General features: G+C 43.7%; 1 protein-coding gene across 2 annotated transcripts; it reads right to left on the bottom strand.

Moving 5' to 3' along the window:
- Positions 1-3,821: 3,821 nt before the first annotated feature.
- LOC132381622 (transforming growth factor beta activator LRRC33-like) lies at positions 3,822-23,783 on the bottom strand. Of its 2 annotated transcripts, none has more exons than XM_059951157.1 (3): positions 23,673-23,783; positions 19,978-20,090; positions 3,822-6,791 (listed from the first exon to the last, which is right to left on the bottom strand). In XM_059951157.1, the coding sequence occupies exons 2-3, from the start codon at positions 20,080-20,082 to the stop codon at positions 4,839-4,841; spliced, it is 2,058 nt and encodes a 685-aa protein (XP_059807140.1). In that variant the 5' UTR covers positions 20,083-20,090; positions 23,673-23,783; the 3' UTR covers positions 3,822-4,838. The 2 variants fall into 2 exon arrangements, with proteins under 2 accessions (XP_059807140.1, XP_059807150.1); XM_059951167.1 differs by having other exon boundaries at positions 23,557-23,686.
- Between the last annotated feature and the right edge of the window lie 631 nt (positions 23,784-24,414).

Here is a 24,414-nt window from a genome sequence, read left to right as displayed (position 1 = left end):
TGGGGGCACTCCTCTCTCCAGGTTGTGAAGAAGAAGCATTTCAGGATGTACAAACCCCATTTCCAGAAAAGTTGGGATATTTTCCAAAATGCAATAAAAACAAAAATCTGTGATACGTTAATTCACGTGAACCTTTATTTAACTGACAAAAGTACAAAGAAAAGATTTTCAATAGTTTTACTGACCAACTTAATTGTATTTTGTAAATATACACAAATTTAGAATTTGGTGGTTGCAACACACTAAACAAAAGTTGGGACAGAGTTAAAATAAGATTGAAAAGTGTACAGAATATTCAAGTAATACCGGTTTGGAAGACTCCACATTAAGCAGGGTAATTGGTAGCAGGTGAGGTATCATGACTGGATATAAAAGTAGCATCCATCAAAGGCTCAGTCTTTGCAAGCAAGGATGGGTCGTGGCTCACCCCTTTGTGCCAAAATTCGTGAGAGAATTGTTAATCAGTTCAAAAGGAACATTTCCCAATGCAAGATTGCAGAGAATTTAGATCTTTCAACATTTACAGTATATAATATTGTGAAAAGATTCAGAGACATCTCAGTGCATAAAGGGCAAGGTCAGAAACCACTGTTGAATGCGCGTGATCTTCGAGCCCTCAGGCGGCACTGCCTAAGAAACCGTCATGCTACTGTGACAATTATAGCCACCTGGGCTCAGGAGTACTTCGGAAAACCATTGTCACTTAACACAGTCCGTCGCTGCATCCAGAAATGCAACTTGAAACTGTATTACGCAAGGAGGAAGTCATACATCAACTCTATGCAGAAACGCCGGCGAGTTCTCTGGGCCCGAGCTCATCTCAGATGGACCGAAAGATTGTGGAACCGTGTGCTGTGGTCAGATGAGTCCACATTTCAGCTAGTTTTCAGAAAAAAACGGGTGTCGAGTTCTCCATGCCAAAGATGAAAACGATCATCCTGATTGTTATCAGCGAAAGGTGCAAAAGCCAGCATCTGTGATGGTATGGGGTGCATCAGTGCCCATGGCATGGGTGAGTTGCATGTATGTGAAGGTACCATTGACTCTGAGGTGTGTATTAGGATTTTAGAGAGACATATGTTGCCATCAAGGCGACGTCTCTTCCCGGGACGTCCATGCTGATTTCAGCAGGACAATGCCAGACCACATTCTGCACGGGCTACAACAGCGTGGCTTTGTAGACACAGAGTGCGTGTGCTTGACTGGCCTGCTGCCAGTCCAGATCTATCTCCTATTGAAAATGTATGGTGCATCATGAAGAGGAGAATCAGACAACGGAGACCACGGACTGTTGAGCAGCTGAAGTCTTATATCAAGCAAGAATGGACAAAATTTCCAATTGCAAATCTACTACAATTAGTATCCTCAGTTCCAAAACAATTAAAAAGTGTTATTAAAAGGAAAGGTGATGTAACACAATGGTAAACATGCCTCTGTCCCAACTTTTGTTGAGTGTGTTGCAACCATCAAATTCTAAATTTGTGTATATTTACAAAATACAATTAAGTTGGTCAGTAAAACTATTGAAAATCTTTTCTTTGTACTTTTGTCAGTTAAATAAAGGTTCACGTGAATTAACATATCACAGATCTTTGTTTTTATTGCATTTTGAAAAATATCCCAACTTTTCTGGAAATGGGGTTTGTATATTGTATACATTTCTCTGACATTAAATGTACCTTTGAGGCCTCTGAAACCTTGGAGTTTTTATTGACAAGAAGCAATGAAAAATTTGTTTTCCATGCCTTCCAGACAGATCTTGCCAAACACACATATTTTGAGTAAGTTAAAGGAAAACCAAAATTCAGAATATAGTCACTCACACAAAACGCTGGAGGAACGCAACGGATCCAGCAGCATCTATGGAAGTGAGCAAATGGGTCAGTGTTTCGGGCTGAGACCCTTCTTTAGGACTGAGAAGCAAGGGGGAAGATGACAGAATAAAAAGGTGGGGGGGAGGGGAAGGAGGCTGGCTGGAAGGTGACAGGTGAAACCAGGTGGGAGGGAATGGTCAAGAGCTGGAGAAGAAAGAATCTGATAGGAGACGAGAGTGGACCATGGGAGAAAGGGAAGGAGGAGGGCCCTGGGGGAAAGAAGTAAAAGGTCAGGGTTGGGAATGCGATTAGGCAGAATATAGTGTTGCAGTAAAAGAGAGTACAGTGTGGGTAAGCAAGTGAAGTGTGAAGACAAAGGTAGAGAGACCAAGAGTTCATATTTGTGTTCAAGGGTCTGATAAGAGTGAGATAACGCAGATGATCACAAACCCCTAATTCTGCTGAGCCATTCAGAGAATGGTTCTGTCTGCACTCCAGTGCTCTGATCTATCTCACCTTGACACAAGGCTACTTGGCCCCTCAACTTTGTCCCACAGTTAAATGAAATCACAGCTGACCCTAGGCCTCAATTCCTGTCCTGTGTCAGTTCCTCATAGCCATCGATTACCGATCTTATATTGTAAAATGTATTTACATCCACTTTCAATGCCTCTGGTGATCAAATTTCCACAACCCTCGGGGGTAGTGAACTCCAGGGATTCACCACCCTCTGTGAAAAAAAACTCCATTTTAAATGACCAACTCTTTATCTTGTAACTGTGTGCCTTTGTCCAAGACTCTTCTACCAGTGAAAACATCTCAAAATCTACCCTATCATGCTTCCTCAATAGTCAGCTGGTGGTTTAGTGGCGTCTGCACTGGACCTCAAGGTAAATAATCCTGGGTTCAAAACTGGCTGGCTCCTTGCACACTTTTCATCTGTGTTGGGTTGAACTTTGAGCTGGCATCTCGGCCTAATAAAAACAACAGACAAAATACTAAAGAAACCACAAGTTTACCATCCGTTGTGCCACAAGGTGTGGAGATAAACAACAACAATACTCCCTCAATAAGGTCACCCCTCATTCTTCTAAAGGCCAAAGAGTACAGACCCAGTCTTGGTCAGCTATGAGCCGGAAGCGTAGGCTGGTGACTGATTCACACTCTATGGAACAGCAGACAACGGGGCAAATGGACATTGCCCTTTTGTTTCATTGGTGAATGATAAAGCATTTCATAAAAGTTGTATGAAGGGACCAGGTTTGGTATCTGATGGGGATATTTGATATAGATCCAAAGGCCACACTCCCTAATCATAATTGATCAATTCTTTTAGTTAGCATGGATGAAGTCAGCTCAATAATGGTCACACTAGGGAAGAGGTCCACTCACTGACGTTTGTATGCAACACAGCTCGGCTATCTAAGTCTTGGTTTTAGGTCATTTACAGGGGGTCCGAGGAGAATTTTTTTTGTACGGTGATTGGAATCTGGGGCCTGGTCCCAAGAAGAGGTTTAGAGTGAGATTCACAGAGGATCTAAGAGGGATTTTAATTTGTAGCATTGCTGGAATCTGAGCCCGCTGCCCAAGAAGGTGAGATTTACAGATCTAAGGAGGGTTCTGCGCATCTCTGCCCACGGTGTCTGGAGGGGTGCAAGGGGAGTGCTCCACTCACACCTGTCTGCACACTGGCAGGCAGCTCCAAACCCCTGGGAGCGCACATCTCTCACAACATCTCACGGTCTCAGACCACATCCACCACAATCAAGGAGGCTGAAGCGAGCTGGTCTATGCACAGCGACACTCTCAACCTCTACAGGTGTGTGGTTGTGGGCATTCTGACATGCTGCTTCAGTGCGTGGTACTGCAGCAGACAGGAGGGCTCTAACCCACTGCATCACTGGCACAGGCACCAGCCTACCCGCTTCCCCTACCACCCCCATCAAGGGCAGACAGACAGAAAGGTGCCCAAAAACAGCCAGCAACATCGTGGAGGATCCCACCCACACTGCTCATGGTCTGGTTGTCCCACTCCCATCAGGAAAGAGGCAACGCACCAGAACTACCAGACTCAAAAACAGTTACTTCCCCCATCGGTCTGATCCCACCCACCACCACTACAAACACATCACCTTATAAATGTACAATCAGTCTATATAAATAAGTCACTTGCACATTGTTTACAGAATCGCTTTGATATTTATATTTATTGTGGGTTTTCTGATTTTTATTGTGTTCTTGACGCTTTTGTGTTTTTTATGCTATATTGGATCCAGAGTAACAATCACATCATTCTTTTTTTACACTCTTTTTTTACTGAAGAATGACAATAAACAATCTTGAATCATGAGCCTTGAAGAACGTGAAGGAGGCTGGCATTCTCACAACACTTAAGCAACCGGACAAGATTTGATTGACCAAGGCACAGAAGTCTATGGGATCCGAGGAGAATTTTTTTTTTGTACGGTGATTGGAACCTGGGGCCTGGTCCCAAGAAGAGGTTTAGGGTGAGATTCACAGAGGATCTAAGAGGGATTTTATTTTGTAGCATTGCTGGAATCTGAGATGGGCCATAGGATCAATCTGTGCTCCGTACAACTCCGATTATAAATTACCACTCCAAGTTCAATGTATTTTTTGCTTTGAAATTTCATTCTTATTTTGCAAAAATATTCATTGTGTATAATGCTTTTTTTTTGCATTTACCTATCCTGTAGGGTAAAACATGTATCTGAATAATTATTATAAATATTAGGCAAAGATTTTGTGCAAGTTTATCACATACATCCAGTTTCTGTCAGTAGTGCATGCATTATTCACAGCAGGCTCCCATCGGGTGATCTCCGAGAGCTCGGCCAGTATACTGATAGAGAGCAGCTGGCTGTCTTAATTATGAGTGCCTGGACGAGACTCAGTTTGCCGAACACCCAGACTTGTAAACATTGCCGCTTAGAGGTAGGTGCCACACCAGCCACCAGTGTGTTTCAAGAACCAGAAGTCAACAACTGCTGGCTTAAGAGAATTCTAATACTCAGTTCCCATTTTGCATTTGGCTTTCACATATTTAGGCAATACCTTGGAGTTTAAAGAGAGGAAAACCATCACAGTTACAGTTAGAATGAACACAAATATTGGCAGCAACAGCAGAAAATATTTTAAAACAGTGTTGTCAATTTGGCAGTGAATTTTAGTGAAATGGGAAATTTGGCCTGGGTCATCCAGTCTGATAGAGTTATTGCAAGTGATTTTGGATCTATCGAGAATAATTAGTGACTTGGTATTGATCAAAGTGGCCCACCAGTTCAGCTGGCAACAGTCAAAGGTATTATTACTCAGGAGCACACTCTCAAGGCTGCGCAGAAGACTCTTCAGTACATCTTGCTGAAGAGTAGGCAAGTGGTTATTACGCAAGTCCAACCATTTCAGGGGAAGGCTTTTCAATGCAGGATGAAGATTTGTTAAACCATTTCCAGATATGTCCAAGTAATTTAGGTGTCTGAAAGCCACTCGTAGGCTGATACCTAACTGGTTGGATTTTAACCCATTGTTCCTGAGGAATAGGAATTTCAATGATTTGGACACATCTTGAAAAGAACTTGCTTGCAATCTGATGCCAGTGTTGGATGATAGATCTAGATGTGTTAACGGTGAGCCAACAAAGGCATTGTCTGGTACTGTGACAAGTGCGCAACTGGCAAGATAGAGGCGTTTCAATGACTTAATATTTGCCAGCCCAGCACAATCTCTGTTTAAAGTCTTCTCATTTTCCAAAGGATAGGTACAAACAGAGATACTATTGTGACTGAGGTCCAGTGTTGAAAGCTGTGGCATCTTAGTAAACAGATTAGGCAGCACTGATTCCAGCTTGTTGAAACTGATGTTAAAGTAATTCATTCTCTCCAGCCTGTTAACACTGAAATTTAGACTTGATAATCGGTTTTGACTGAGATCCATCAATTGAAGAAAGAAAAGAGGGTCTTCCTCCGTTAGAGAGAACGTCTTCAAGCAGTTCTGGTTGAGCTGTAGGGAAGATAATGTTGTCATTCCCTGCAGGAATCCCTGGGGAAGATAACGAAATGAATTCCTGCTCATATCCAGAACCTCCAACTTTGGCAAGCTTACAGAAACCATCTCATCCCAAAGATCTACAGTGGTAATGTTGGTTACATTTCCAACAATTTGGATGAATTGGACTTTAGTAGATGAGTCATTCATCAGATCATCATAAAAACTCATTTCATTGTCTGCAAGCAACAGTGACTTAAGTTTATTGCATTTTGGCAAAAGTGGGAAAAACAGTAGTTTATTATGAGACAGATCTAATGTTTCTAACTGAAATTCAATCTCATTTTCTCTGGTTAAAAACAGTTCAATAGCATTGTGACTGACATTTAATGTTTTTACTTGGGGCAAACTGAAATCCACAATGCAGGGAATATGATTATGAGCGAGGTTCAACTTGGTTAATCTTTGCAAGCCTTCAAATGTCCCGCTTTCAATTTCATAGATATAATTGTACTCCAAGTTCAGTTCTCGAAGATGGACAAGACCTTCAAGGTTGCCTGGCTCCAACCTCATGATGACATTCCTGGCCAAGGACAGATATTCTAGAGTGGTCAAATTCTGCACGATATAACTTGTCATATCTTCATTTAGTCTGTTCTCAGATAGATCCAAACTTCTTAGAGCTGACAGAGTCCTTAGTGCCAAGTGAGTCTCTGAATAAGTTAGATCAATACGATTGTTCTTTAGATTTAAATCTTCCAGGTTCTTGTTGTAACCAAAGGCACCAGGCTCAATAACCTCGATCTGATTCCCACTCAGGTTCAGCATGTACAGGCGTTTGTACACAGAAAGCGATTCATTATTAATTGCTCTGATGACGTTTTCATTAAGAAAGAGTACTTCTGTTCTGATGGACAGATTCACCGGCACACGATCCAGGCTCTCTCGTTGGCAGTGTGCCTCTGTTCCAACCTACAACATAAAAGGTTAAAGCTCAGGTTACCACAGACAACCTACCATGGTACAAGGCAGACAGAACCACTGTTCAACTCTCAGCAGAGAGAGTCTAATCATATAATTCCCTTATTTCAGCCCCTTCTCTGCAGCATTGTATGCTTTCATTTTAAAATGCAAGCTATGTGGTACAGTAGCCTGCTGAGTATGTGACTGGATTTACCACACTTGGAGTGTTGTGCACAATTCTTGTTCCCACACTGCAGGTAGGATGTGGTAGCAATGGTGCATTCGATGCTGCACACTGGAAGGTGGAAGGCTGAGGGGTGACTTTGTAGAGGTTCATAAAATTGTAAGGGGCATAAATAGGACAGGGGGGTCTAGATCTGGGGGGCACATGTTTAAGGTAAGAGGGGAAAATTTATAGGAGACCAGAGTTGTAGGATTTTCATACAGAGGGTGTTTTCTATCTGGAATGAGATGCCAGAGTAGCTATTCAAGGCAGATAAAATTATAATGTTTAAAGGGCATTTGGACAAGTATGTGAAAAGGAAAGGAGTGGAGGGAAACTGACCTTACCATATGTGCCAAATGTTGTTAGCACCATGGTAAGGTGAGGGCCCATTTTGTGCTATACATTTCTATGATGCTAAAACTATAAATTTCTGACATCACAGCAGTTAGGACTTTAAATTCACATGAATAAAACAATGTCAGGCAATGGCAATCATATAACCACTGGATTATTGTAAGTTGTGTTCACTAATATCTTTCAGAATGGGAAGGTGACAACTAGGAAGTGTGGTTGACTGTTAAATGAAATGACCAAAATGATGTTCCTGTCAAAGGCCATTAAGGATGAGGGTTGACTGCTGCCCTTAGCAAATGAATTTATGAAAAACTATACATAAATAAAGACTAACAAACAACTGAATTGTGATGAAGACAAATTGCAATATTTATATATTAAGAACATGAGTTGTAAAATGTCCTTGAGAATGAGTCTATAGGTTGAGCTGGGGTGAATGAAGTTGGCCAGTTCAGGAGCCTGATGGTTGTAGGGTAATAACTGTTCCTGAACTTGATGGTATGGGACCTAATGCTTCTCTACCTTCTGTCTGATGATAGTAGCAAGAAGAGAGCATGACGTGGATAGTGGGCTGACTGATGATGGATGCTGCTTTCCTGTGGTAGTATTCCATATAAATGTCCTCAGTGGTGAGGAGGGCTTTTCCTGTGATAGACTTCCTGCAGACATTTCCATTCCCAGCCATTACTGCTTCCATACCAGACCGTGACGCTACCAACCAGGATACTTCACACTGTGAAACTTTGTCAAAGCCTTCGGTGAAATGCCAAATCTATGCAAATTTCTAAGAAAACAGAAGTGCAGCTGTGCCTTCTTTGTGATTGTATCAACGTGGACGAGTTACACTCATGTGATAATAGGACATTGAACATGGGAATTTAAAGGCACTGACGTACAAGACCATAAGCTGATAAGACATGGGAGAGTGAGACCATTTGGCCCATCGAATCTGCTCTGCCATTCCATTGTAGCTGATTTATCCCCTCAACCACATTTTCCTGTTTTCTCACTGTAATCTTTGAGATCCTTACTAATCAAGAACCTATCAACCTCTGTTTTAAATATACCCAGTGACTTGGCTTCCACACCTATCCGTGGCAATGAATTCCACAGATTCACCACCCTTTTGCTAAAGAAATTTCTGCTCATCACAGTTCTAAAGGGACGTCCCTCTACTCTGAGGATGTGTCCTCTGGTCCCAGAGTGCTACAATATAGAAAACATCGGCTCTATGTCCACGCCATGTAGGCATTTCAATACTTGATCAGTTTCAATAGGATTCCCCCCATCATTCAGTGTGGGCCCCCATCAAGCCATCCTCATACATAAACCCTTTCACTCCTTGTGAACCAACCTCCTCCGGACCCTCACCAATGCCAGCACATCCTTTCTTAGATATGGGGCCAAAACCTGCAAAAATAGTCTGAAAATTGCCTTATAAAGCCTCAGCATCACATCCTTGCTTTTATATTCGTCCTCTCCAAATGAATGCTAACATTGCATTTTCCTTCCTTCCCTGCTTCCTCAACAGTACCAGCCCCTCCAACTTCCTTCATACCCTCTACATCTCTGACCTCTGATGAAGGTTAACTCATGGACTTCTGGTCTCTTCCTCCTCGAGTCGATAATCAGCTCTTTGCTGAGATTGACTGAGTGGTTGTTGTGGCCCCACTCAGCCAGATTTTCATTCTCCCTCCTATATGTCAATCCGTCACCACCTTTGATTTGGCCAACAGCATTGACGTTTGCAGCAAACCTAAAGAGAACATTGGAGCTGTACTTAGCCTCTCAGTCATGGGTATAAAGTGAGTAAAGCAGGAGCTAAGCACACAGCCTTGTGGTGCACCTGTACTGGGGGTTATTGTGGAGGAGGTGTTGTTGCCAATCTGTACTGATTGGGATCTGTAAGTGAGGAGACCCAGTTGTACAGGGAGGCCCAGGTCTTGGAGTTGAGTGATGAGTTTGAGGGGATGATGGTGTTGAATGCAGGATCCTGACACCCATTATAGAACCAGAACAAGACGTAACACTGTACTGAATTCTGATTGCAGAGCCTGTGTACAAACCCTATGATCTCAGCTCACGACAAGCTAGTGGCTGCATTTCATTCAGAAACTGAGGAGATTTGTTATGTTCATTCTGCCTGGTTGCAATACACAGGATCACAAGAGGCTGCAAAGAGCTGTAGTCAGCCAACCCTCCCCACCACCGAGGACATCCTCAAGAGGTAGTGTCTCAAAAAGATAGCATCCATCATCAAAGACCCTTCCCACACAAGACATGCTCTTTCCTGATTACCAGCAGCATGGAGATGGTGAGGGACCCTGAAAACCCTCACTCAGCAATTTAGGAATTAGTTCTTCCCCTCCACCGTCAGATTTCTGAACCATCTATCAACACTACCTCATAATTCCCCTTTGGCACTTCATATTTACATTTGTAATTTATCAATTCTGATGTAGCTGCAGTGTGCCACTGCCAGGAAACAATGAATTTCACATCATGTGTCAGTGACAATAAATCTGATTCATTAGCTACCTCCGTCGACTTTGCAGGCACTCGTCTCTGTCCTCGCACCCCTTCACTGCGATGAAAGGTTTACTCCCTTTCCCACTCTTACCCACTTCACTTTTCTAAAGTTACCACTGAATCTATATCCTTTAAAGTTTCAGCAGCAACTTTTAAATCATAATGACTCATTTGGTTAAATATAAACGTAGCTTCATCTAGATCCTAAAGCTGTTCACCTTGTAATATTTATGACATCTCACTACAATCTGACTAATATCAGAACCAGGGAATTGTACAGCACAGAAACAGACCCCTTCAGCCCATCAAGTACTCACCTATACTCATCCCCATTTACCGGTACCTGATCTATAGCTTTCTATGCCTTAGCAATTCAAGTGATCTTCTGCAAACTTTATATCGGTGATGAGGGTACCTGCCTCCACCATCTATTTAGGCAGTGTGTTCCAGGTTTCAGTCACACTCTGGATGAAAAATCCTTTCCTTGGATCAGTCAGTATATTTTCCCAGGACAGAAATGCCAAACTACTGGAGGTCATGCATTTATGGTGAGAGGGGGAAAGCTTAACGGAGATGTACAGAGCACGGTTTCACACAGAGAGTGGTAGAGGCCTTGGTAGTGGTGGAAGCAAACACATTGGTAGTGTTTAATAGGCTTTAAGATAGACACCTGAATACACAGAAAATGGAAGGATATGGACCAGGTGCAGACAGAAGAGATTTAGTTTACTTTGGCATTGTGTTCAGCACAGATCGTGGGCTGAACAGCCTGTTCCAGTGCTGGCTGCCCCATGTTCTATTATCCCTCTACCCCTTTACATTAAACCTACATTGCCCAGTTTTTGAACCTCTGCGTTGATTTCAGGGTGGATCTCGACAACAATTGGCAAAAAGGCAGTAGGTGTAAACTGCACTGTTCCCCTACAACCAACACCCAACCTGCCAGGTCTAACCCGCAGCAACAGTAAGAGAGGCATCTCGGGTCAGAGGGGGTTATGTGGACCTTAGACTTGTTACCCACAGCTGTATGTGTGACTAGTGAGGCACTGGAAATGGCCACTCTATATTTTGCAATTTCCTCTGAGTGTTCTGGCGTCACTTTGAAGGAAACACATAACCGGCAACATGACATTTAAATGAAGGGAGTTGGTCCGTTCCTCAATTGTGACAGAGCTTATATTTGGGTAGAGGAGAGAAGGGCAAACTCCTATATTTAACCATCCCTTTCCCTTTAACAACGTTACTGCATCCACAGAGAAGAAGTGCTTTCCATTTTTACAATTCCCCTGCCATTGAAATACAAGAATATTAAAATATGCTATAAAGAACAACACATTCAGGCGACATTACTTTTGACAGCAGGTTTGAGACTAGAGGGATCCAAGTGCGTGGGTCTTGATGTTATCTGCTCGTTGGGTTATCTGCTTGTTTTGGATAGCAAGAACACAAGCAGGCTATAGAAGCTGTCAGATAAGTCCTGATAAGAGAAAGATTGGAGTTGGTCACATATACCAAGATAGAGTGAAAAGCTTTGTTCTGTAAGCCATCAGCCAGATCATTTCAAACATGAACTTGTAAAATGGAAAGCAGGATGCAAAACGTTAGTCATAGAGAAGGTGCAGAAAAACATGTTAGCAAGGTCCAACGGCCATAGCAAGGTAGATTGAGAGATCAAGAGTTCATATTTATTGTGAAAGGGGTTTCTTCAGGAGCCTAATAAGCTGCCTGCTGGTATCTTCTGCCAGCTGGGACTCATACAAGATCACTTAGTGATATTGTGAAGAAAAGCTTTCTTGTTGTTTTGTATTCTTACATGAAAGTGATTGCACTGGTTGAAGTGTGACATTGAGTCACTGCTGATGAGTCATGCAGCACAGAAACTAGCCCATCGGACCACCAATTCCATGCAAACCGTTTACACTACACCAGTTTACCTTATACCAGTCCCAATTTATTCTCCCCACCAACCTCCCCCAGTGATTGTGATCAAAACTTTTGTTCCAGCTTGTGCATTTGCATCAAGCCACACAGTTATTTGATCTGAGTGAAAGTGAAATGACAGGGCCATTGGGTCTGTGGTCAAAACTGAGCAGAGAGATAGAACCAGGGACCACCTCAATAATGTCTGTTTTAATATATGGTTCAAAGTTGATAATTATCAACACACCTCTCACTCCAAAATCTGTTTTAAATACATGTAAACGTAAAGGAGAGCGTATCCCAGCACAGCCATGCAGTGCTGATGACAGGAAGGTTTAGTCCTAGAAACTAGTTCAGAACTACCTACTCCGTAATAACTTAATTTCAAGTAGGCAGTATGGATTTAGACCTGATCACAGTACAGCCGATCTCCTCACCACCTTATCTCAAACGTGGAACAACTTCTGAGACAAAGGTGGAGAAGTGTGTGTCATAGCCCTGGATGTCAAAGGAGCATTTGACAAGGTCTGGCATAATGGACTCTGAGATCAAAAGGAATATCTGGAAAGCTGCAGAGCTACCTTCATGGACGGACCATCAAAGTCATTATCTCTGGTCAGGCTTCTGATTCTTCAAACATCAATGAATCTGTACCACAGGGTTCAATACTTGGGCCACTTCTGTTTTCCATCTTTATTGACAACTTGGTTAACGAGTAACGAGCTATACCTGTACGGGGCTGATGACTCCACACTATTTGCACCAATTAGAGCAGGAGAGAGTAATACAGTGGCAGCAGGCCTGAATAGGGATCTTGACAGGATGACAGCCTGGGTGGACGACTGGAATGTCACCTTTGAGCCTACTGAGTGCAAGGCGACGGTGATGTCTAGGAAGAGGAATCCGTCTACCCTCGGCCTGTATTTTGGAAACTGCAAGCTGGGTTTAAAGAAGGAGCTAGTAATCCTTGGTGTTAATATTGACAGCAAGTTGGTATGGGATAAACTCCTTTCCACTATTTCCACAAGGCTGGATAAAAGCTTGGAGCTCTGCAGAAAGTAGCATCCAAACTAGACAAAGAGGGCAGAGCCACGGTTTATGGAGTATCATGGAGTATGCCTGCTTATCATGGATGAATGCCTCACAGAGTGTCCTCAGCCAGCTTGATTCATTCAAAGAAAGGCTCTCAGGATTACGGGTGTAGGTGAAGCCACAGCTCGTGAGAAGCTGGCCATCAGTAGCTTACACCACAGACGACAGGTTGCTGCAGCTACTGTGCGATACAAAATGCACACCAGCCACAGCCCTGCAGACCTTCGCGCCATGCTGCCTTCATCTTATGAGAGACGGCGCACCACGCGGTCACGTTTATCATGCTGTTACTATGCCTGATGTGTGAACCTACACACTGGATAGAAGCTTCCTTCACTGTGCTATCAGAATTTGGAACAGCCTTCCAGATGTTGTGGTTGGAAACATCTGTGACGATGGGGCCCAAGCCTTCAAGAGTCGAGTGCACAAACACCTACCATCTCTGGGCGGGAAGTCACATGGTTCTTCATAAGCTATCATGAAGGAGACCAGGATGGCAATGCTTGGTTGTTGGCAGGTAGGGTTAATACCTGACTCTCAAGAGCACTTGTGAGTTATGTTCCGGCTGGACTTGGTCCTTAAACTGCTGGAGAACTGTGCGGAAAGATCAGGTGCTGTTTTCTCCCGGAAGGAATCAGTTTTTAGTTCCAAGTGCTCCTGCCGCGTTTTGTCACCCTGTAACCTTCTCCTTCACTCTCTCTGAATTATGGAGGACAGCATGTGTATAAACGTCTCTCTCCAGCAGACTTCATCATGACTCCAGTATTTCTACTATTTTTTAAATCTTTCTTAATTGTACATATGATTTTTTTTTGTGTTCTTTCGCTGAGCAGCAGTGAACCATCTGATTGGCCTATAAGTGGTTCTCTTTGGGAACTAGCTAACTTGATCAGCATTTCTGATCTGGCTATTTTTCACGATTTAAAAAAAAACGACACTCAATCCAGGAATATCTAAAGCTAGGAATCAATCCCAGAATCTAAGAGTCAATACCAGGAACAAAAAGCATCAATCTAGAGAACTGTAAATAACTAAATAGCCCTAAAATAGGGCTTAATGATTTTGCTAAATACATGGATGGCAATGAATGAGCACTATGGCCCTGGTGTGTGTCAATGCAAGATAACAGTTCAGTATAGACAAGAAGGGCCCTTCACTGTGCTGTACTGCTCTGTGACTTTAATCTCCAATCATTGTTTCGAGAAGCATTTTAGCAATTGGAACTAATCTTGGTAAGTGGATCAATCCCAGGAATTAGAACCAATCCTGAGATGCCAAGGCCAAGGAGTAAGTCCCTGGAAATGAAACGAATCTTGGGGAGGTGCAAGGGGGAAATTCAAAGGCACATACAGGGCAATTTTTAGAAGTGGAATTCATCCCAGATTGTGAATTCATTTCTGGTTCCTGGAATTAATCCCAGAAAGAGGAATCAAACCTGGAAAAATCTTAGAAATTGGAATCAATGCAATCAAACACAAGGCAGTAGATTCAACTCTGGATCACCAGATTAATCTTGAGAAATTGAATCCACCTTACAGATTAATATTTGTCATTTCTGGATGTGAAAGAAATCCCAGAGTGCTGAATTATTCCTGGAAAGTAGAATCCATCCTGGGACATCTTGTCATCAAGAACTGGAAGTGGATAATATCCAGGGGGATATAGAAGACGGGACACAGAACACCACAGCACACCACAGCACAGCACAGCACAGCACAAGCCCTTCAGCCCACAATGTTGTGCCAACCTTTTAACCTACTTTAAGATCCGTCTAACCCTTCCCTCCTGCATAGCCCGCCATCTTCCTTTCATCCTTGTGCCTAACTGTTAAATGCCTTAATATACCTGCCTGTACCTGGCGTGGAAGGGAGGAACTTTGAGGAAAATCAGAGGGGTCAGAGTTTTTTGTTACACAGAGAGAAGCTGAAATCTGGAATGTGCAGTCAGAGGAACTAATATTGGAACTAATCCTGAATGGAATCAAATCTAGGAAATTTTAAAAAAACAACTAGGAAGTAGAAATAATTCTGAGAGCAGGAACGAATGCAGGGTTGCACATCACAGTCTGGTTATGGTATTAGCGGCAGGGGAGGGGATGGATTCAGTTACAGGCACTGAAATTAATCTTGGAATCGGGAATAAATCCTTATTAAGAATTAATCTTGACACATAGTGTCAATGAATGAATAATAGAATAAATTCTGGTCAACGTAATTCATTCCAGATCATTGAATCAATGACAGATGGTAGAAGCAATCCTACAATTGGAGCCAATCCACAGTGGAGCCTGTCCAGGGTTGGGGAACTTATACCGGGAAACGGAAATGTTCCAGTGGATGGAATCAGCCCAAGGAAGTAATTCCTGCTAAAAGATAGAATTGTTCCCATATAGTGGATTGAAACTTGGGAAGTGGAATAAATCCTGGGAAGGGAAAAGACTCCAGGATCTAGAAGCTATGCTTGGAAACTCTCTGAAATACAATAAATCTCAGGTCATTGAATTGTTTTTAGTGTGTAAATTCAATAAGAGGTGATGGAACTATTCCAGAAGAGTAGAATTAATTTGTGGAACCACAATGAATGCTGAGTTGTAGAATCAGCCCCAGGAAAGTAATTCAATCCATTATGGAATAATCCTCAGAATCCAGCAATAATTCAGGGAGCTCTAAATATAGGATACGTTTTCTAGGAATAGAATCAATTCTGAAGGGTGGTATCAGTCCTGGATCATGCGACTGACCCAGGCAATAATCCTGTGTTGTAATTCACTTTCAATTTGCCACTTTAATGGTATAATATAGATCAACTAGAAAGCTAAATCAATCCTGAAAAAACAGATTCATTTCTAGGTCAGAAACAAGTGAAAATCTGCAGATGCTGGAAATCCGAGCAACACACACACACAATGTTGGAGGAACTCACCAGGCCAGGAAACATCTATGGAAACATCGACGCTAATTTTTTTTTCAGAGATGCTGCCTGGCCTGCTGAGTTCCTCCAGCATTTTGTGTGTGTTGCTTCATTTCCAGGTACTGCAATCAATCCCAGGAACTGGAATATATATGCAGCAGGGATTCGATCACAAGAACTGGAATTATATGTACAGCAGGGATTCAATCCTACTCCTTGAATTATTTTTGGGAAATGAAGTCAATCCTGGGCTACAGAATTAATCTTAGAATCAAGAATCAATTCCTCGATATTTGGCTTTGGAAGGACTTGGATCATTGGGAATCTTGGAATGTAATCCTGAAATGTAGAGTCAATCCTGTGATGTAGAACAAATTCTTGGAAATGGAATAAATCCTGGTGGATAGAATTAGTCTTTAGACATGGATTTAGCCCTGAGAAATGGATCATTCCTGGGTACTGATATCAATTGCAAACAATCCCAAGAAATGGACTCCCGCCTGGAATGTGGAATCATTTCTAGGAATTGGAATCAATCTTTGGAATGGAACCAGTCCTGTGAAGAATAATAAATTCTAGGAACAAGAGTCAATTTCAGAAAATGCTGATAACCTTGGGAAATAAGATGTACTGATAAATAGCCCTGGGCTGTTGTGCTCTCTCTCCATGTTATCCACTAATTTGCTGAAAGATCCTAACACACAGGAGGCGTCCCAGACCCCATCACTAACCAGTTCCAGCAAAAATACTGAGACAGTGACCAATGTCTGCATAAACGTGGTGGTCAGCTCCCAGACTACATGTCCATGTGGTGCCCTGTTGTATGCTGTCCTAACAGAGAGCAATTTTATTTACACAACTACACCTTGCAATCTCAAAACTGATGACTGTGTGCAAGTTTCAATACATTCACTGGATGTGGTTTGTTAGCCATTTAAATGTTTTAATGATTTTACTGCAGGTTAAGGTTTTTGGAGTACTGTCGTGTTAACCTGGGGTGTATTTTGAGTTAAGGAGTGGTCCTGAGAGACATCTTTTTTTTATTGTTTACAGTAAGTTCATATTCATATCATGCACAGATGATGAGGACTTAGTATATTTATAGACCATTTTGAAGTAATGAACAAGTTCAGTCTTTAAAGGCATCCATATATTGATTTTATCTGTGTTGGAAAGTACATAAAAGCCCCCGACCCGGTAACCATACCTCTGCAGTATTGTAATTGTAGAAATCAGGATGTCCCATGTTCAGTGACTGGTTTGGAGGCATTTGAACTACCAGTGTTGTTGCAATGTTTAGGAGAGTGTCAGTGCACAAGTATCAATAGAAGTGATTATTTCTCAGTTTCTAAAGCAACTCTCTTAGCTGGCCTCCTGTACTGAAATTGACAGTCAACGGTGTCTATTGCTGTGGGTTACATGGAAACAGGAACTTTTCAAGATTGGTTCTCATCTGTATTTAACAATACAGAATCTGGGGTGGGGTGTCCATAAATCGGACATTCATAACCCAGGAAAGGGCTGTACCCTAATACTGGGCAGATTAAGGTGCACTGAAAAGCTGAACATGACAGTTCCTTTCAAAAAGTCCCATTTATTTCAAATTGCTTTGCCAAGGGATTGAATTTAAAGTCACTTCACAAGAATAAAATAAGGAGATGGCCCACTGTTGCAAGCAAGGTCAAACAGTGACCAGTTTCTCACTCTAATGTTCACAGCACTGAAGATATAGTACAAGTTAATTTTAAAGAAAACCACAGGGAGGTTGAAGGATGGTTGGGTGTGTCAAAACAGGATGTTCTGTGGGTTTTAGTGAAGAGCGAATGTAGGCTATCAATAGGCAGACACAGCACACTGCACTCTGAGCCTGTAGCAGCTTTTACCCAAGAGCTGGCAGGTTTTAATCACCTCTCTCAAGCACTGCTTTCACATGTTTTTATATATAGTTCAATGCTCTGTCACTTCAACAGCAAAGTGCATATTTAATTTCAATAAAAGTAGAGGACACCAAAGAGAAGTAACATGCTCAAAAAGTGAAAAATCTGCAGATACTGGAAATCCGAACTAAAAATATAAAATACTAGAAAAAAACAGGGCAGGAGGCAATTGCAGTGCGAGGGAAAGAATTAACATTGCAACATTGATCCCGTCAGGATCAGAAAAGCGAACTCTGTTTCCCTCTCTAGCAGTTTTTTGCTTTGTTTCAGATTTGCAGTATCTGCGGGGATTTTTTTTTTGCTTTCTGATGATCAGTTTATTTATTCCTCCCTGGACTGGTAGTGACCAACTTGCCTGTCTAGATATGGAGAGAGTTAGTTTTCTTAACTGCATGTTTCTACACAGCTTAGCACTTCCCTCCAGAGCACCCAAGCAATAATGCATGAAAATGTGAAGGCAACACTCCACATGTGGAGGTGACAGAAAAAGGATGTGGGCAAAAGACAGGCAACTATAACGGGCATCTGTAGTCAGGAAAATGCTTGAAGTTGTCATTTAGGAAGAAATAGCGAAACATTTAAAAAGGAGTGGTTCCATGAGACCGATGCAGTGTGGATTCAGAAAGAGCTGGTCCTGTTTGACAGACTTACTGGAGTTCTTTGAGGCCATAATGAGTGCTGTGGATAGAGGGGAATAAGTGGGTGTCGTAAACTTGGATTTCCAGAAGGTGTTCGATAAGGTGCTGCACAAGAGACTTATAAATAAGATACGGATGCATGCAGTCGGAGGAAGCGTATTGGCATGGACTGTGGATTGGTTAGCCAATAGAAGGCAGAGAGTTGGTATAAATGGTGTTTCTCCAGTTAGCAGTCGGTGGTGAGTGGGATGCTGTAGGGGTCAGTGCTGGGCCCGCAGCTGTTTACCATTTACATCGATGATTTGGAAGAGGGGACTGAGTACAGCGTAGCAAAATTTGCTGATGATACTAAACTGAATGGAAAAGCAAATTGTACTGAGAATGTGGAGAGTCTGCAGAGGGATATAGATAGGTTAAGTGAGTGGGCCAAGGTCTGGCAGATGGAAGAATAATAGAAGAACAGATTATTATTTAAATGGTGAAAGACTGCAGCATGCTGTCATGCAGAGGGACTTGAGAGTGCTTGTGCAAGAATCACAAAAGGTTGGTTTGCAGGTGCAACAGGTTATTAAGAAGGCAAACAGAATGTTGGCCTTCATTGCTAGAGGGATTGAATTCAAGAGCAGGGAGGTCACGCTGCAACTATACAGGGTACTGGTGAGGCCGCACCTGGAGTACTGTGTGCAGTTCTGGTCTCCGTACTTGAGGAAGGATATACTGGCTTTGGAGGCAGTGCAGAGGAGGTTCACCAGGTTGATTCCAGAGATGAAAGGTTTAGCCTATGAGGAGAGATTGAGTTGCCTGGAACTATACACTCTGGAATTCAGAAGAATGAGGGGGGATCTTATAGAAACATGAAAAATTTTGAAAGGGATAGGTAAGATATAAGTATTTTTTCCATTGGTAGGTGAGACTAGAACTAGGGGACATTGCCTCAAGATTCAGGGGAGAAGATTTAGGACAGAGATGAGGAGAAACCTTTTTTCTCAGAGAGTGGTGAATCTGTGGAATTCTCCGCCCAGAGAAGCAGTTGAGACTTCTTCACTAAGTATTTTTAAGATACAGTTAGATAGATTTTTACATAGTAGGGGAATTAAGGGTTACGGGAAAAAGGCAGATAGATGGAGCTGAGTTTATGGACAGATCAGCCATGATCTTATTGAATAGCGGGGCAGGCTCGATGGGCCGAATGGCCTACTCCTGCTCCTATTTCTTATGTTCTAAGATGGCCTAACAGGAGTGGAGAACTTTTGGAGATGTAATCACTGTTACATACACCTCAACTGTGGAAGGTATTACCTGACTCAATCACAAACCCAAATGAATTTCACATACTCCGTTTCCAGGCGAGACTAGCAGACAGCATCTAGACTGAGCTGTTGACTGATTTTCCCTTCTCTTGAACCCCAGTGATATTGACACCCGTTAAGTGGCTCACTGAACCCAGAAGGAAATAAGAGACTAATCCAATATCTGTGTTGGGATTGGGCCATATATGTCTGATCTCAATGCAGGGGTGCAACAACACAGGGTTAATCCAAAGATACTATTTCTGAAGCCCCAATAAGAAAGATAGGGATTCCACATACCATTTTGCAACTCTCCAACCTGGCTTCTGTGTGGCTTCTTCTGTCAAGCAGCACCAGTGCTGAGAGAATGAAGGAAAGGGACAGGCTTGTGACGTCTATTTTCATGATTACACCTAGAATGAGACAAGAAGTTGTACCATTACTTACAGTCCTTGCAGAATGAGCACCTGTTCTATTGCAGTATCAATGGTAGAGGCTGTGTTCAGTGTGATATTGCCATTGGCCATTGAGACATTATAGAGGGAGCACAGCACGGCTGGAGGAAGAGCTTTACTGTCTGATGGACATTACTGAAAGAGAACTATGTGGCAGTGGGGAACAGCACTGAGGGAGGACTACACCTACAGAGGAACACTCCTGAGGGAGACTCACACTGTGCTGGGGGAGTGCCGTAGGTCAAATGAGATGAGATGTTAATCCATAGATTTTCTGCCTTCGTAGGTGGTGGTAATTCCATGACATTATCCGAAGTGCAGCAAATGGGCTCTCTTTGCAATCTCCCTTCACCAAGACCAGCATCACTAGAACAGGTAATCTGATCTTTATTTTATTGTAGTTTATGAGATTTGGTTTTGAGTTCCTGCACTGACTCAATTTAAAATGTAAATTATTAACTATCAAATACTGGGAGGTCCTAACTTTACAGAAAGGCTCTTTAAGCCACATCAGGTTTTAGATGAAGTGAACGCACAATTTTAAACTGAAGAAGTTAAATAAACCTGTCAGTTGTAAGTCATTGATGCAACCAGAATTGACATATTGTACACAGTCCCAAAGCTCAGAGTGCATAGCTCAGACAGGGAAGACACAAGATACTGCAGATGCTGGAATCTAGAGAGAGAACAAAAACAGGAGGACAAACAGGAGAAAGTCTGCAGACGCTGGAAACCCAAGCAACACACACAAACTGCTGGAGGAACTCGGCAGGCCAGGCAGCAGCAATGGAAAAGAGTAGAGTCGACGTCTCGGGCCTTCAGCCTGCTGAAGGGTTTCGGCCCTAAACATCAACTGTACTTTTTTCCATAGGGGCTGTTCCTCCAGCATTTTGTGTGTGTTGAATTGATGCAGGAGGAACTCAGTGGGCTAAGCAACACACCATCTCTCTGCCAGCACAGACACTGCCCGAAGCACGGAGCGGTTCGATGTTTGCAGCTCACAATTGGATGGTCTGGTCCAGTGAGTGACGGGTAACAACCATCTCCAACAAACAGACAGTCTGAACTGCACCCAGCGCCACCATAACTGAGCCCCCTCCCACCGTCAGCATCCAGGGAGTGGTGGGTGGTCAAGACTGAGAAGAAACTTATCGGAGCCAGTCACTTGAATCCTGTAACCACAAGTGCTGATTACCCTGTGATCAGTCTCAGACACCCAAAGCTTTTCCACCACCTACAAAACATGTCAAGAATATAACGGAATACTCAGCACTGGCCTAATGCAACTTAACAGCCTTCAGAACAAAGCAACCCATGACTGGCACCCCCAGCTTTCCACTGATGCATCACTGTTCTCAGCAGCAATAGGTCAAGGCTTTCGTGACAGTACCTGCCAAACCCATAAGCACTCCTGCCTAACGTACAAAGGCAGCAACACCGCCTCCAAGCTTCCTTGAATCTCATTGACCATTCTGACTCATAAATAAGTCAATGTCCCGGCATTTTCTCGGGGTTACAGCCCACCAGTTTCCAACCCACAGCTTTGTGGGACCAGGTTCTCTCAAAGTGCGTGAGGTTCAAGGTGGAGACTAGCCACTGCCTTTCCAAGGGCAACTGGGATGGGTACTACACTTTCTTCCCACGGCGACCTTCCTCATTCATAAGGACACTGTGAATGCAGTCACGAACAAGGGAACAACAGAAGGAATAGAGAGACCAGATTAGAAAGACCAAGCGAATCAACAAAACACTTTATCACTGAAAAACGTCACAGGTGATAACTGTCTTTTGGGATTCTAAATAATATCAAATATTGCACACTCAGAGACAGGGACTGGTGCTTCAAGTGGGATGAATTCAACATAAATGACGGGAACAATATTAGTGAGATGGTCTGACCCTTTGGATATTAATTATTAATATTTTGGGCTGCAACTTGACACATATCCTTGAATCCAGCCTGGTTTTGATCTAAGATTCCCAAAAGTTTCACCACTGGAGGTTACTTGGCTATATTTTATGCTAACTGATGATCAACACATGACGTGCCATTATCTCTATATCCCTACACTGATGGCCCATCATCGCAATAGCTTGTGGCAGTCTGAGCTAAATGACACCAACACTTGAATGCTATCCCACCATCTGAATCTTAGCACACCATAACACTGACTGCACCACTGAGATCACAATGGGAGCCATGAGGGAGGGTGACAATGTGATTGCACAGAAGTTATGCTGAGCCATTAGAAAATGAACATGGTTTCATTCCGATTTGGCCAGGTGCTGGGAAAGGACTGTGCAGAGAGTGTGAGATACCCTAAGACAGGCCTGACCCTGGAAGCTTGATTTCTGTCCGTGTTGTACTACAGGACGGAGGTGAGAACATTAACCAGCTGACGGCACCATCTTTTGCTCCTCACCTCTCCTTGCTTTGTGCGGCTACGAGCAGAAGTTACTGTCAGTCAGACCTGGCTAGTGTGAAGGGCCAGATGTTGAGGGGGCAAGGGTGGGGGCTGCTGAAGTGGGCTGGGTGGTGGTGTGGGGTGAGATGGGTGGGAAAGAACTACACTCCTAGCAATATTCTATAAGTAAGTGACCCATTCAGAGTCCAAGAAATCTACTAAGGCTTCTCCTGCCTTCTCCTTTATGTCAACCTAGCTCCACAATGCTGTGTTAACCACTATCCAAGTTCATACCCAAATGTCCGCCTTCCTGCCCTCTCAGGAAGCAAGAACCCAAAGGTTCTGTGTGGAATTTAGATTTATTCAGTACAGAAGCATCCATGAGAGCCCACCAATGTTTCCTCTCATACCCCCATCACTTTCAGCATTACCCCCTTCTAATCTCCTGCCTCCTAAGCACACTGGGCAGTTTGCAATCACCATGGCAAGAGAACATGCGAGCTGAACCCCAGTCTCTGAGGCAGTGGTGCCGACTACAACACCACCCTCATCTCCAGCTTCAGCGGCCGACCCCTCACTGGCCAGCAGTCTCCGCGGGAAGAGGTCCTCAACACTTTCGGTAGGGTGCTCCAATAAACAGCGTGCTTTCGCCATCCACTTACTCCGCTCTCCTCCTCCCCCTCCCCCCAGAACACTGCCTCCCGCTATTGAGCCGTTAGACCAAGTCACTGTGGAAGGGAGCGGTGCGCCGAGTACCGGGTTAAACCCCCCCTCAGCCGGGTCTCGCCAAAAAAAGGGTCACTTGTCTCACTGTTAATACAATCTTGCTGTGCTAAAGCACCTGATCCCGGACTTCGGCCCGAAACGGTGTAAATTCTTTACAGCCCCGGACCCGCTGAGCTCGTAAAAGCGAATTGATTGTTGCTCCAGATTCCAGAATCTTCCGTTGCTGTGTTCTCAGATGTTATGCAAAGCTGAGAACTCGTGAAGTGTCTGTGAATACTGTCAATAACACGTACCTTTAGGGTGTACGGGGAGAGTGCACAGTCCCTGCTGTCCATTAACTTTTAAGGTGGCAGCTGTGATTGCGCGGTCCCTTTAAGGCAAACTGTCAACGGCGGTAGCGGAGACTTACCGAGCGGAGCGGCGAGGCTGCGGGGAGTGCGGTGGGGCTGCGGGTATCCTCAGCGCTGCCTGACGGGATTCGCAGCCCATCTGCTCCGCAGCTACAGCTCCGGAAGGTGCAGACGGAAACCGGGTCACATGTAGCAAGACACACGTACAGAGGAGAGACAGAGAGAGAGAGAGAGAGCAGCTTGCAGCGGGCAGTTAGCGGACCGAGATTCTGCGAACTGGCTCTGGACATCTCTGCACTCTGCCAGATTCCCCCATCGGATCCTCGTGGGCAGAATCTGTTCACTGGATCCCAGTGCACAGCACTGGATTCCATTCACCAGATCCCAAAGGGGATCCCTGCGGCCAAATGTCCATCACTGCTACCCATTCACAACAATGGATCAATGGAATCCCTTCCCCAGATTTGTGACGGGGTGCGGTGCGGGGATGGAGGGAACAGTGGTAGAGCTGCCTCTTCACGCCTCCGCTGACCCAGGTTCAACCCCGATCCCCAGTGCTGTCTCTGTGGAGTTTGCAGGTTCTCCAGTGGACTCCAAGTGCTGAGGCTTTCTCCTGCATCCTAAAGAGGTGCAGATTGGCGGGTGAATTGTCCACGGGTTGTGGGATCTGGATGAGCTGATGGGAATGAGGGGGAATGGAGTGGGATTAGTGTAAGCTTGGTGTAAATGATCAATAGGAACTTTGGGGCTGAATGGCCTGATTCCCTCTGCTCTTTATGAGATCCAGTCGCCAAATTCCAG

The sequence above is a fragment of the Hypanus sabinus genome, chromosome 2, assembly GCF_030144855.1.
Source record: "Hypanus sabinus isolate sHypSab1 chromosome 2, sHypSab1.hap1, whole genome shotgun sequence".
NCBI classification, from domain to species: domain Eukaryota; kingdom Metazoa; phylum Chordata; class Chondrichthyes; order Myliobatiformes; family Dasyatidae; genus Hypanus; species Hypanus sabinus.
This window is presented reverse-complemented; position numbering and strand designations above follow the sequence as displayed.